The sequence below is a fragment of the Numenius arquata genome, chromosome 2, assembly GCF_964106895.1.
Source record: "Numenius arquata chromosome 2, bNumArq3.hap1.1, whole genome shotgun sequence".
Taxonomy (NCBI): domain Eukaryota; kingdom Metazoa; phylum Chordata; class Aves; order Charadriiformes; family Scolopacidae; genus Numenius; species Numenius arquata.
The window spans coordinates 118,737,466-118,751,900 of NC_133577.1; the positions used below are offsets into that span (position 1 = coordinate 118,737,466).

The window sequence follows — 14,435 nt, forward strand, 5'->3', positions numbered from 1 at the left end:
AAGAATTGCTGAATTACCTTAACAAAAGATTTTAAGCAACTGTAAAGCTATTGTAAAATCCTGTAGTTTTTTTTAATTCTTTTTGCAGACACTTGTAAAAGTTTGATCATTAACAAAGTTACAGATTGTAACACGTCTAAACTTAGTGAAGAGTTTCTCTCAACAAGTACGAAAATACAAAATGGGAATTGATAGTATTTGTGTTTCTCTTACTTGGACAGTGTGTTGCTATAAAAGTTCACATTGTGAGTTAGAAACATTCAGGAATTTCTCACAGAAATCAAGGGAAGCACCATTCTGGTGGGAGAATCTTAAAAACAGATTTTGAAATGCTCAGCCATCTTATTAGGAGCACTAAGTTTCCTTTCTTTTTTTCATTGACTTTTTATCTTAGACTAGGAGTCTAAGTTTTTCCAACTTATTCATATGGAAATTTTTTTGAGAAATGAAAGGGACAGAAAGAGCAAATCTAACAATTCAGAAATCTTAAATTACAGGAAGTATTTCATTGCATGTGAAAAACGAAGAAAATTAACTGACCATGACTATTAGAATTAAGAAATAATAGAATGTGAGTAAATAGGTGTCTGAAAATGGACACAGGTAATGTGGTGGCTCATAGCCTTGGCACTTTTTCCCAGTTTAAGTATGTTATCTTCATGTATGATAAAGCAGTGTGTGGCTTGTGTTCCCATACAGTTAATCAGCCGATTAGAGAAACTGTGTATGTGTGTATTCACAGCACAATTATTTCAAAAGTTATGTCACTATTTCAGCCCTCGACCCAATGTAGTTACAGAATACCTTTTTTCATTTTTTTAATTTTTTTTTTAAATTTTGTTTAAATTCAGTTTACTGTCTTGCCAGGCCCTGCATTCTTTACAGACTTTATGCAAGTTAATTTTTCTGAAGGTATATTTCTTAAATTTAACTATCTCGAATGAAAACCAACTGCACTGTGAAATAACACCAGAACTACCACAGTGGCTGAATTATTGCATAGTGGTTACCTTAACACTTCATGAATTATAGCTTCATCTGTAGCTTGTGGTCACACAATGAAGCTCTGTTCTGGTTCTTGTTTTTTTAATAGTGCTATTTTTACCCTTACGTTTCTAGGACTTTGGGATTTGCAGTGATTCCTGTATTGAGTGCTACCACAAACTGTAGAAGCCAAAATACGATTGTGTCCTACACAATTCTGGGATTCATTTTTCATTCACCAAGGAACACAGAAGAAACACTGGGCATGCACTGAAAAGCTAACTGTACAAGTGATGTTAAACATAGCAGAGATATGAACTGTATTGAAACACTTATCCAAATTCTAGTCAGTTCTCCATCCCTTTCAACTTGGCTGAAAGGTTTTTTATCTATCTATCTACTTAATTTTTATAACCTCTCTGTATGTTAGGAGTTAGTGATTAATGTGTGAGACATACAAGCGATTAAGTGAAACACTCAGAGGAAGAACTTAGGTTAACTCTCCATGGATGTGTACAGAACAGCTACTACATACATACATATGCTACCTATGACTTTTGCTTCCGTGCTAGAAGATAATTTTTCCTTTAAATTTTTTCAGTTCCTTAAATTAATGAAGATACTAAACCAAATATTACTATGTTTAAACAGGTTCTCATACTCTCTAGATATGTTTTCCAAGCTCTGTCTTTTGGGGTGCTGTCATATCTGAGTGTTGGAACTAACGGAAGTTCTCATAATCTCCAACAGACTTTTTTTCAGAAAGTTCTGGTTTTCAACAGGTCCAAAGAGCAGTATCTTTCTAATTGAGCTATTAATTATTCTGACTCCTTTTTGGGTTTAAAAGGCTATTAAAAATACCATTATTAATTTGTACTTATCTACCATATGGGCTGCTGAATGCAAATTGTATATTGACTTGTATGGAGTAGGAAAATAAATATAATAAATATTTTCTACATTTCTTTTCTAGAATCAGAATAGCATGTATAAGTCACATTTTTTTAAAATCAATAAATACTCTTGAACTAGATTTTATGGTGAAAACCCCTGAATTTTAGCTCTACTAGAGGCACTGCTCTACACTGTGGTCTAGAAAATAATTGCTAGTGAAAGAATTACTAACAAGGTGTCTTCAATGTGTCAAGTTGCTAAGACTCTGGAAAGCAAAACAGTGAGTGTGGGAGCCAGGTTAAACATCACAGGCCTCCACATTAGATGTTCTTGGCAGGCCCTGCCTTGTGCGCGGGGTTCAGAGCCAGTTCTGCTGTTTCTTTTACTTTTGGGGCAAACCCTTTTCACTGGACGCAGGAATCTAGGAGAAACCTCGTGAAGAAAACTTGCCATAGAGACTATTCACTCAGGCACTGTTTAAACAGAATTCTGACCAAGAAGTTTATTATTTGGCTCTACCACAGAATTTGTGCAAAAGTAATTAAAATATGCAAAAGTAATTAAAATGCCTTTATCTTTTATGGAGGCCTGAAAATAAAATAAAAAAAAAAAAAATTAAATGAAATAAAGAGGGTTGGGAAGTCCAAGATGACTTCATTTAATGTAATAATTTAAAATATCATACAATTATATATGAATGAAATTTATAATGCCCCGAATTACAGTCCCACAATGTTTCAACATAAATGTTTTCTTTCTCCTTGTCTGGCACAGCCAGTCTTTTGAAATGCAGCGTTGCTTCTTACTCTAGTTTTCACATAGCACAGCCCGTGACCTCGGCAATAAGCCAAGCTCTTTTGCTTACACTGCATTTCCAAGGCTTTTCAGCTGCCTCCCTCCCACAAGAGAGATAAATTAACCCGGAAATTGACCATTCATCATTTTTGTGATTTCTGATCTGATTGCTAGTGCTAACTACAAAACTGTTATGTTTTTTGCTGTTCGCTGTGTTGAAGTATATACCATTCACACTTGGATAATAAATACATTTTGTAATCTTAAAACATTATTTGATAAAAGGAAATCTAGCGGTCTGCTTTGTAACAAGCTACTATTTGTATGCTTTGACTTTATATTACGCATTTCATTAGCTTATAGATGAAGTTGTATTGAGATCTCTTTCAATTTAGACTTTTTAAGTATTGCTTTAAAAATGTAGTGGAAAGCACAATGTTTTATGTGCGGTAACCAAAACCATTATGTTGTGCTCATAAAGAAAAATTGCCAGGCTCGTATGGTTTCCAACAGTAGATCTCTGTTGCTTTTGCTGGCTTGCTACGTAGTGCGAAAAATGTAGAATGTGCAACATGGGTTTGCAATACAGGAGAATTTTCCTTTCTGGTTTTTCAAATGACAGCAGAATCATTCTGTTCATCAAAGCAGAGCACAATTTATTGCAATATGAATGACATAAATGAAAGAGAGGAGTAAAGATGCAGTAGAGTCACATTTTCTTACACACACATTTTCTGTGTCTTGGGTATGACTGACAATCACAATGGAAGTTTTTTCCACTGTTGGTGCCTTCCTCTTCCTCTACTGTAGTTATTGGTGCCCAGTAAGTGAATGCTCCTGTTGCGATCTCTCTTCCATTCAGGGAATGTGTTGCATTTGGAAGAAATCCCTGGAGAATCCCTGGAAGAATCCCTGGAGGTATTTAAAATATGGTTTGACATAGTGCTTAGTGACATGGTTTAGTGATGGTTTTTTATCAGTTAGGTTAATGGTTGGACTAGATGATCTTAAAGGTCCCTTCCAACCTAGACAATTCTATCATTCTGTGAAATATATTGACTCTTAGAATTGTCCCTGACAAGAGATATTGTTAATAAAAAAAAATAAATTACAGTACCCTGTAGACTCACAGTAATTAAAAAATGTAGTGCTAATAAGAAATACATTAGAAGTATCTCTTATGTTTGGAGAAGTTCACTATCCTTGTTCTGAGTCTACTCATCAACAAAAAAAACTGGAAATCGAATAAAAACAATCGTTGCATATATTCGTATTTTGGTATTGTGTAGAAAGTTATGCATTTTATATGGAGAGAAAGTGCCTAGGCAAACTTCTAAACACAAGCTAGAATAAGGCAAGTAACTCATCACATATTTAAGTTGTATGTGTGCTTAAGTGTCTTGCTAAATAAGTCAAAGACCATTCATTAACAAAACCAAGTATCATCCAATGAAGAGGATGTCAGCTTTATGCATGTGAGAAACTGGTGGCATATTGAAGAAGTTACTGTACTTTTCCCATTAAGGCTTTGACTGTATTGCTCTTACTCTCATAAAATACATAATATTAAATAACACCACCCCCCAATTACATTTTAAATATTAATTTATTAACTCAGCTATTTTAGCATTCATCCTTTTGCATTTCAGAATATATTTTCTTCTTTATTCAAAATTGATTTTTAAAAAATAAATAACACACATTTTGAAGTTTCAATAACTTTTTTTTAATAGTGGGAAGCACGTATGTTCTGTTTTTGTTATTCCTGGAGTACTAGAAATTGGTTTCTTAGAGTTATAAACAACTTAAAAGAGACTTAGAAAGGAAAAGGTTTGCAACTTAGTGACCGCATTTCTTTTAAAAAACCCCAAATCTCAATGACAGAGCAAAGATGTTGAGTTCTTTGAAAAAAACTACCTTTAAATTCTTTGAGAAAACTCCCTTTTTTCTATCTATCCCCATCCCTCATTGTTTTCCCTCACATTTTGCTCTTCTAAACTCTCTCGAATAGGGACCATAGTGTTTTAATTGTCAGTATGTTCATGAATGCATAGATAATATCACAAGTCATTTTAGATATGATTGTAAAGGTATTTACAATATATGCAAGGTGTTTAAGCTTCTATTATAGAGCTGAAAACATTAGCCAAAACGTATTTGTCTTTCTTATAAAAGCAGACTCGGTGGAAATGCTTCCACGAGTCTGAGAAGCAGTTACAAGCTTTATTCTCATACTCTCCACATTATTGTTAAAATGTCTTGAACTTCTCCTGATGTCTATATGATACAGCTTTGGCAGCTTTGCTCCAAGTCTGAGAGTCTGAAAGCGTGCGGCTGCCTGGCTTTCCTCATTTCAGCACACGCTGTTGATGCATATGGCCTGGACCACCCATCTTCTTGGGACATAAAAAAACCCCTAAGTATAGAAGTGTAAGGACATTGTCTTAAATCAAGCAGGATCTAGTCAGAAAAAGCATAACAAAGAATAATAAAAGGAGTTGTTAAAGAAACTTAGTTGACTCCTGAGTTATATAGAACATCCAGCAGCAAAAACAGTAGATGCCCTGACATACAGTCAGGGAAGCTTAATATCAGTGGTAAATTCTATGCAGTGTAATAATGAGAGAGAAAAAATTAGCCTAAACCAGAAAACTGGTAAAATACTTAAAAAATACAAAGAACCCAGATACACTTCTGAAAGCAAAGATAAAAAGGAAATATGAAGTATACAGAGAAATAATCTTTGCTTCTGCATTTTTCTGTAATGACTGTCATGCATTAAATTCTCTCTTGTAATAATCTAAGGCTTCATCCTCTCTTCTGGACGAAGTGCCTCCTCAAGAATTGTCTGTGGCATCAAGTCAGTTAATCAGCCATAGATTTTTTTTTTGTGTGCTATGTGTAGTTACTCTATTTAAAGTTGGGGATAATTTGTAATCGTTGGGAACTCTGGAGTAGTGGTTATATTGACATATAGAGTTAGCTCAACTTTCTTCTCTTACGTGTTTGTACTTGATGATCTTCAGATCCTGGCTGGTCCTAAAGGCCAGGCTGCAACATAAATATTTACTAATATTTTAATAACAATTTTCTAAATAGATGACAGAGAAATAAAAAAAACCCAGTGACGTTTTGGCTTCCTGTAGTTATCTAGAGTAATTTCTTTGCACTCTTTGTGGGATTCTGAATCTATGGTGACATTTTGGTCCATTAGAAAATTAAGCCAATGGGACTGAGCAAGAGCCTTGTATAGGTTGAGAAAGAAATATTATAAGGTCTAGTAGATATAATCAGCAACAGACTGCAAATGAATTAGTACTTGCATTTGATTTCCAAAGAAAAGGATGTAACATATCACGTGCATTCCCAAGGCAGGAAAAAGGAAATGTTAAAATATATTACAGTGGGCGCCAAATTCATATGTTAGCACTCCAATTTCCTTGGGGGAATAGAGAAAGAGAGAATTTGACCTGGAGACTTAGAAACTTAATTCTGCATAAAAATAGGAAATACTAACACAGAGAGTCATTACAATCGATGCCAGGTGTGCTAACACCCTGAGTTTCAATGCAAATTAGGAATTAAAGGAACTGAGCAATGTTGAAAATTTGGCTTGGTATTTTTACAGGACATTTTGTTACAATGGAAGCCCTGTCATCTGGACTTAGTGTCAAGAAATGTTGGCAACCATATTTTCATAAGTTGTCACCTGGTCTGACTGCAAATGGTGTTAGGTACAAAAATTAATTTTTATGGCATGGATTATACACAGTCATAAAGGGGGATTTCTACACTGCAACAGAAAAATGTTTCTACAGTTGCTACAAACAGATCTGAACTAGCTTTATATTAGCTCACGTGTCGGAAACAGTACAGCTACACTTGCTTAAGAACTTACCCATTTTCCAGAAGGCTTTTGCTGTCTGAAACCGCCTTTGTCCTTCCACATACGTAGTGTTATTAGCAAAATCATACTGCACGATAGGAGTTAAATTCTTCTCTTCTAGTGTTTAATCCATGAAACTGGTGCGTGACTGTGGGTAATCTGTGCAGAAATCTGAACATTTTAGAGGATAAACTGAGACATTTAATATTAAATGACTCAGAAATGGAAGGTGGGAGATACCTCTTAAGAGCTGTCTTCCAAGATTGGAGGTGCTTGAGGTCAATCTGTTTGGTTTGGGGTTTGAACAGGAAGTAACATCTGTATATCTCTGGAACATAAAGACACATTACAGATGCTGACCTTTAAGGTTACAAAGAGATATGGGAACAGAAATCTCAGAAGAAGTTGAAACTAGTGTAGCACATGGTTATTGTTAGCAAGAGACGGTACATTCACTGCAGTCAGCACTTGAAAGGCAGAGACTTGCAGCTTGTGAATATCAGTAATAAAGAGTAGTTCTTTGCTCTGCCATAGCCTGGTGTTTGTCTCTAGCAGGAGAAGACCATCACCGGTTGGTACGGTAGGTACTCATTTTCTCATCTGCAAAAACCTTGGTGAAGTAATAGTAAATGACCTGCAAATGTTTGTAGGCGTCAAGTAATAAAGTAAACGGAACAAAACAAATATGTAAAAACTGCTTGAAAAAAACAGCTGTTGGAGAAGAATAAGTTTCTTTTGAAGTTGTTTTCTAAATGGAGATGGTAATATACATGCTATACAAGAGATGCAGGACAAAGTCTTCCTTTTTTCCATGGCAACGGAAGATTGATCCAAGATACGTGGGGTGATTTCTTCATGTTAAAGGAGAAATGCATTTTTGGAAACACGGAGAGTGGGTGATCCTAGTCTCTATGCTGCACAGTATCTGTTTTGCCAGCTTCTATTTCCAGGAGTTCCAATAATAATGTGATAGATCGGACCATATCTTTCAAAAATGTCTGGAGGCTTAGTATAGAAGATAAAAGTCTCTAGAAATAGGTCAGGATCCTGGATGGGGATCCCTGACATCATTTATCAGGGAATACTACTGAATAAATCAGGGAGTCGAATAAAACCAGCGATAATTGGCTCCTTTGTATATGTGTTAAATACAAAAATAATAGTTAAATTTTCATATAGAGTAGACTTCCTCCATAGAGCTAGTTTGAAGAAGTTTATTTTTAAGGATGTAAAAGTTTTGTGGTTTTTCTATGTGATAGTTCCTAATGACATTCCCTGTCTTCCCTGTATTCACTCTTTCCCTTCTCAAATCCCTTCCTAATGAAACAGCTCAAAGGAGACCTTGATTTTAATTGAAAAAAACCCTAGTTACTCTGTGATTCAATATCACTCTAATCATATAAAATGATTATAAATTAACTTTAAAGTCATAGCAGCATTAGTTGTCATGTAGCAAAAAAAGTCTTTATAATATTCTTTATTATTTCATTACCAAGTATATTAAAGTGGTGCCACCTTTAAATAAAGAAAAATGCAAGAAAAAATTATGTCCATGAGGTTACACAAATCACTATAAGTCTCTGCTGTAAGGAATTCAAATTCTGACATAACCCCATTTGGGGTTTAAGTACATAATTGGGGGTTTTTTGTCTTGAATAGGAGTGTTCTGGCCAACAAAAATTTGAAATCTGTAGATTTTCATGAAGCTGTTGAAAGTAATGGTCACCACGTAACTGTGTCTGCTGAGAAAAATGCAAATTTCTTTGTTTTCGTAAGTAACCAGGGTTGGGAATCTCTATCATTGTTCCATTTTTTTGTTTTTATTCAGCCTGTGAGGTTTCAGGAATTTGCAAAATTTGAACTCCAGCCGCACTCTTCCAGCACTGTCATTACAGTGTTCACATCTGGATTCCAGACACTATTTACTTGTGCTTATTTTTTCAAGATGATATTTCTTTTCTGTGCAGTGCTGTTCACTGTCTAATTGTAGATAATTTATTAACCATATGGAATAAAATGATAACTTTGTTTTTCAGTAAAGTTGATTTTATTGATATGAAGCAGAGAGGTGTTCTGCTGTGACTATCAAAATACATTTTACAAAATCAACATCTAATTCTCCTTCAGATTAGCAAGTTTAGGATCAAAACATGATCCTGTTCCTGGTGTACAAGCAGTAAAAAATCACAAAGCATCTTCAGATCCTTTTGCACTTCTAAAATAGGAATTTATCAAAGTTTTCACCTCCCTATTGTCTCGAATATGGGGGTTGTTCATGCATCTGTGAGTGTGTGGCAGCAGCATTTCAAATCTTGTCTTGTACCATAGCTGTAAGCATAAAGCCCTTACCGGTAAACCAATTATAAAAGCAATTTTAAGATATTATTTGATTGCAGCAAATAGGATTTTGTTCTTCCAACAAAATAATTTGTGAAAAGTTCTTTCAAACCCAAATTTTGGAGATCTGTAAACGTATTTTGCTTTATGAGAGTCCTGGTCTGTGTCCTGTGGAGGTGTTTCACACCATGCCACTTTTCTTCAGTTTCTTTCTTTCTAAACAGCTAGGAAAATGTAATTTTTTTTTGCTTTCTCAATTGAATTATTTGTACTGTGCAAATTGCAGTCTAAATTGTTGGTACTATTATTTCTTTCTTGCCGCACAAGTCCTTCACCAATTTCTACCTAAAACATACTTTCCCCATCACCGCTGCGGGCTTTCAGGTCCTGCTTTCTGCTTCCTCGGTCAGTCATTTGTTGAACGCCACATTTAGATGGCTTTGCAAGCCAAGCTCAATGGAATAGTTGAATTTCTTAATCTTAATTTCTTAATAGTTGAATTTCTTAATTTCTTAATAGTTGAATTTCTTAATCTTAATCTGTTACACTTGTTTTCTCATGTGCTGCTGATACATTGCTACACATCATTATCTCTTAGTGACACAAAAATATATCTCAATATGCCTCTAAAGGCATATGTCTTACCAGCACAAATGGTACGATTACTATGATTAGAAAGAACAAATTATATTTCAATAAGAAATGCATTTGCATTTTCTCCAGATTGAATAGATGTCGTAGCTGTTTTATGGGGAAAATAGCACAAATTGCCCTGCATCATTATTTGAAGAAAATCTTTTAAAATGTCCTGTAAAAACATCAAATGCATTAAGCTCAACATGAGCCGGCAGTGCAGACTGGCAGCCCAGAAAGCCAACCGCATCCTGGGCTGCATCAAGAGAAGTGTGGCCAGCAGGTCACGGGAGGTGATTCTACCCCTCTACTCTGCGCTCGTGAGACCCCACCTGGAATACTGTGTCCAGCTTTGGAGTCCTCAACACAGGAAGCACATGGAACTGTTGGAACGGGTCCAGCAGAGGGCCACGAAGATGATCAGAGGGATGGAGCACCCCTCCAGTGAAGACAGGCTGAGAGAGCTGGGGTTGTTCAGCCTGGAGAAGAGAAGGCTCCAGGGAGACCTCATAGCAGCCTTCCAATATCTGAAGGGAGCCTACAGGAGAGCCGGAGAGGGACCCTTTGTCAAGAGATGTAGTGACAGGACAAGGGGTAATGGTTTTAAATTGGAAGAGGGGAGATTTAGATTGGATATTAGGAGAAAATTCTTTACTGTGAGGGTGGTGAAGCACTGGAACAGGTTGCCCAGGAAAGTTGTGGATGCCCCATCCCTGGAGGTGTTCAAGGCCAGGCTGGATGGGGCTTTGAGCAACCTGCTCTAGTGGAGGTGTCCCTGCCCATGGCAGGGGTGTTGGAACTCAATGACCTTTAAGGTCCCTTCCAACTCTAACCATTCTATGATTCTATGATTATTTATTCATAGCTAATGAGGAAACTAATCTGCTGTCCTGGTGTGGGGTGGAGCAGGCCCAACTTCCTGTTCGGTGAGAAGCTCTTGCTTGTACCTGTTGCTGTGGCAACCAGGGTCAGCTGACTTGGTTGTTTAGCCCAGGGAGGGGTCGCACCTGTGGGGAGGCGTGGGCAGGTCAGGTGACCCAAACTGACCAATAGGGTGTTCCATCCCATCTGCCCATGCTCAGGATAAAAGCTGAGGGAGCAAAGGGGGCAGGGTGGCTCCTCTTCAATGGTTTTTTGATGGTTCTCTTTCTTCAGTGGCTCTCTTTCTTCAATAACTGATGCCTGAAGAAGACGCTGTCAGTTTGTCTACCTTCAATCTCCATCAGTATGTTCCGGAATCCAGTTCCTAGATGGGAGTCCAATCTGGAACTTTCCCAGTGCCTGCTGGTGACGTCTCCCTGGGAGCTTGATATGGTTTTGTATATGTTGTATCTATTTCATTATTTCTTTTGTGTTTTATTCTTAACATTTCATTAAAATAGTTTAGTTTTTTCTAAAGTCATAAATCTCTTTGTCTTCCTCTCCTCAGAGTGAGAGGTGGGGAGAGCTTCTGTCCTCTTGTCATTGGCCAACTCAGCCCAAACCATGATATCTGCTAGAAAAGGGACTAAATGTATTCTAAGCTAGATGTTTGAAATATTCATCTCTTATTCTAAACACCTCATCGTGCTCACAGCAAAGCATCCATTGAGTCTCACTGAACTTCACTTTTCCCATTGTTTTTCTTTCTAAAATTATTATATACAGTGGTTTTGAAATTTAAATATTGGATTTGGGAAATGTGAAGCTATTTATTGTTCTTAAAGATTAGGTTAAAACAGCTGTTGTTCAGAGTTCTGATCTCAAAGTTAGCCTATGAACTTAGAAATTTCCCAGAGTCAATAATCTTTATAAAGTAATCAGACAGGATAATTAATTAGTAGAAAGGCAACTTACAAATTGAAGTTGCCACAAAGAAAGTTATTTACATTAATGATAAGTTATGAAGTTACACTGTGAGAAAATATTTTCTCATTTGAATAATCAGCAATTATCATAGAAATATTAATACAAATACAGTATTTTAATTTCATTTTACAATGCCTATCAATTTTTTTCTGACTTACATTTAAATGGATGTCAACAACAAGACTGGACATCCAAATATTTATTAGACTTACACTATCATCAAAGCAGTAACTACACACTAAATTCTGATTTATTAGTACTCATTGTCTAGTTTTGGTAAAATCAATTATTCGGTGTTATTTTAATTCTTTTTATGGGTAAAGCATTGTACTGGAAACTAGAAAAGATTCAGGGAGGGTAATAGGGATGATCAGAGGTATGGTACAATCTCCATAAAAGGAACAGATAAGTAAGCAAGGAACCTGTGGTCTGGAAAGGAGATGACTGAGGAAATACAATGGAGATCTGTTCAATCACAAGTGGTGTGAAAAGAGTGGGTAGGGGTCAACTTCTTGCTGTTTCCTTCCACACATAATACAGTGGGCATGGAAATTCATAATATAGTGGTTTGGAAATTCAGAATGAAGAAAAGGACATATCTGTTTCCAAAATTTATAGTTAAGCTGTGAAATTCCTAATCACAGGTTGCTTGAAGTTTACCTAAATCCTTATGGAGATTTGAAAAATTCAATATGATTGCATAGATTTACAGCTTTGTGTTTCAGAGCAATATAAGAAATAAACACTACCTGGTAACTTTACAGTAGAAAAAAAGAACCACCCATCTTGTTAGGAAGGAGAGAGGATTTGTATCTAAATAAGAGCACTTTTTACTGTAACCGAGAATTGTTCCTAACCATTATAGCAGAAACACTTAAATTATGTTCCTAATGATGTAAATTTCATGCCCATGAACATTTGCAGATCATAAGGCTGCAGGTACAGGCAATGCCATCACGTAATCCCAGTCTTTAGCTTCTACATTTTTTCCATTATAAAGCTCCAACATCCATCATTTTATAGCCATATATTGTAAGAATGAGTCAGTTGTTGCTGCACCACAAGGGATGCATCTGGATTGAATCTTGTTACCCAACATACAAGTCAGGCCTTTAGGATTTCCTTCTTTAGGGATAATTCTGACTCGCCTTTCATGAATGTTCTGGGTAAAGGTCCACATTTTTAACCAAAACAATGACCAAGTATGTACATCTCGTGTGTATCATGGAAAGTTGTGCAGTGCTAGTGCTGCTGCTTTCAGAGGAGAATATTCACTTCTGCGTTGTGCTGTGCTTATGGCTGAGAAGCTATTTCAGTTGTCTCACTATGCGGAATAAGTTTAAAAAAAGACTGTGAATAAAGAAATATTTATGCTTTGCTTTCCTGCCATACGAGTTTGAACTTTTTGAGGAAGAAAATACAGCTGGGAGTACACATAGGAGTTATGGAAGCCATGTTGTCATGAATCTAGGGAGGGCAAGAGAAAAATGAAGAGATAAGGGATTAACTTCAAATGAAATGGCAGGTCTTTCTGTGTAAATTGAAAATTTGTAGAGTAATCTCATTGCATGCTGCACATCTTGGTTATCCTTTGATTTGAGCATACGATCTGCTGGGTCAAGCAATGGCTGACTGGAAGGTCCCAAAGAGTGGTGCTCAATGGATTTAAATCCAGCTGGCGGCCGGTCACAAGTGGTGTGCCTCAGGGCTCAGTGTTAGGACCATTTTTGTTTAATGTCTTTATTGATGATCTCGACAAGGACATAGGGTGTATCATCAGCAAGTTCGCAGATGACACCAAGCTAAGCAGGAGTGTTGATTCCCAGGAGGATAGGGAAGCTCTACAGAGAGACCTAGATAGATTGGATCATTGGGACAACATCAATGGTATGAGTTTCAACAAGGGCAAGTGCCAGGTTCTGCACTTGGGCCACAACAACCCCGTGCATTGCTACAGGCTTGGGGAAGTGTGGCTGGAGAGCTGCCTGGAAGAAAGAGACCTGGGGGTTCTAATTGACAAGCGGCTGAATATGAGCCGGCAGTGTGCCCAGGTGGCCAAGAAAGCCAATGGCATCCTGGCTTGTATTAGAAATAGCGTGACCAGCAGAAGTAGGGAGGTGATTATGCCCCTGTACTCAGCACTGGTGAGGCCACACCTCGAGTATTGTGTCCAGTTTTGGGCACCTCAATACAAGAGAGATATCGAGGTGCTGGAGCGAGTGCAGAGGAGGGCAATGGAGCTGGTGAAGGGCCTGGAAGACAAATCATATGAAGAGCGGTTGAAGGAGCTGGGACTGTTTAGTATGAGGAAGAGGAGGCTGAGGGGAGACCTCATCACTCTCTACAACTACTTGAAAGGACACTGTAGAGAGGTTGGTGCTGGTCTCTTCTCCCAGGTAATTAATGACAGAATGAGAGGGAATGGCTTCAAGCTCCAGCAGGGTAGGTTTAGACTGAACATCAGGAAAGAATTTTTCACAGAAAGAGTGGTCGGGCATTGGAATAGGCTGCCCAGGGAGGTGGTTGAGTCACCATCCCTGGATGTGTTTAAGAGACGTTTAGATGTGGTGTTGGGGGATATGATATAGGGGAGAACCTTGTAGTGTAGGGTAGATGGTTGGACTCGATGATCCCAAGGGTCTCTTCCAACCTGGATGATTCTATGATTCTATATGAAGAACATTTATATTGTGTGAAAAGAAAACGTATATTAAGAGGACTAACACTGTTAAGGTAATTGCTGAAAGTTATAAAATGCCAAAAATAATGTTGACTGTACAGTGTTAATTCATTTACGATATACTATAACAGTATATAAATGCTTATGTGATCACATACTTTATAAATAGGATCTTTGGTTATTCATAACTCTGATGCTCACTAAATGAGCAGCAGTTTAGTATTCTGTATTTTCATTACTTACGCAGAATTAAAATTGTGCAAATAAGTTAGAAAATCATGTTATTTCCTTCATATGGTATTCAATTCTTTGTAGTGTCTAAATGTTTTGCAAACATCATTTATCTTCACAACCTCTTCTGTTAGAAGAACCAGGGAT

The 14,435-nt window shown here is 37.0% G+C and overlaps 1 protein-coding gene across 1 annotated transcript in view; it reads left to right on the top strand.

Annotated features, from left to right (window-relative positions):
* FBXL13 (F-box and leucine rich repeat protein 13) overlaps window positions 1–14,435 on the top strand; it is a 41,450-nt gene that overhangs the window by 13,249 nt on the left and 13,766 nt on the right. The window contains 1 exon segment of the mRNA XM_074167690.1: window positions 8,219–8,330. Within this exon segment, the coding sequence (XP_074023791.1) occupies window positions 8,219–8,330 (112 nt within the window).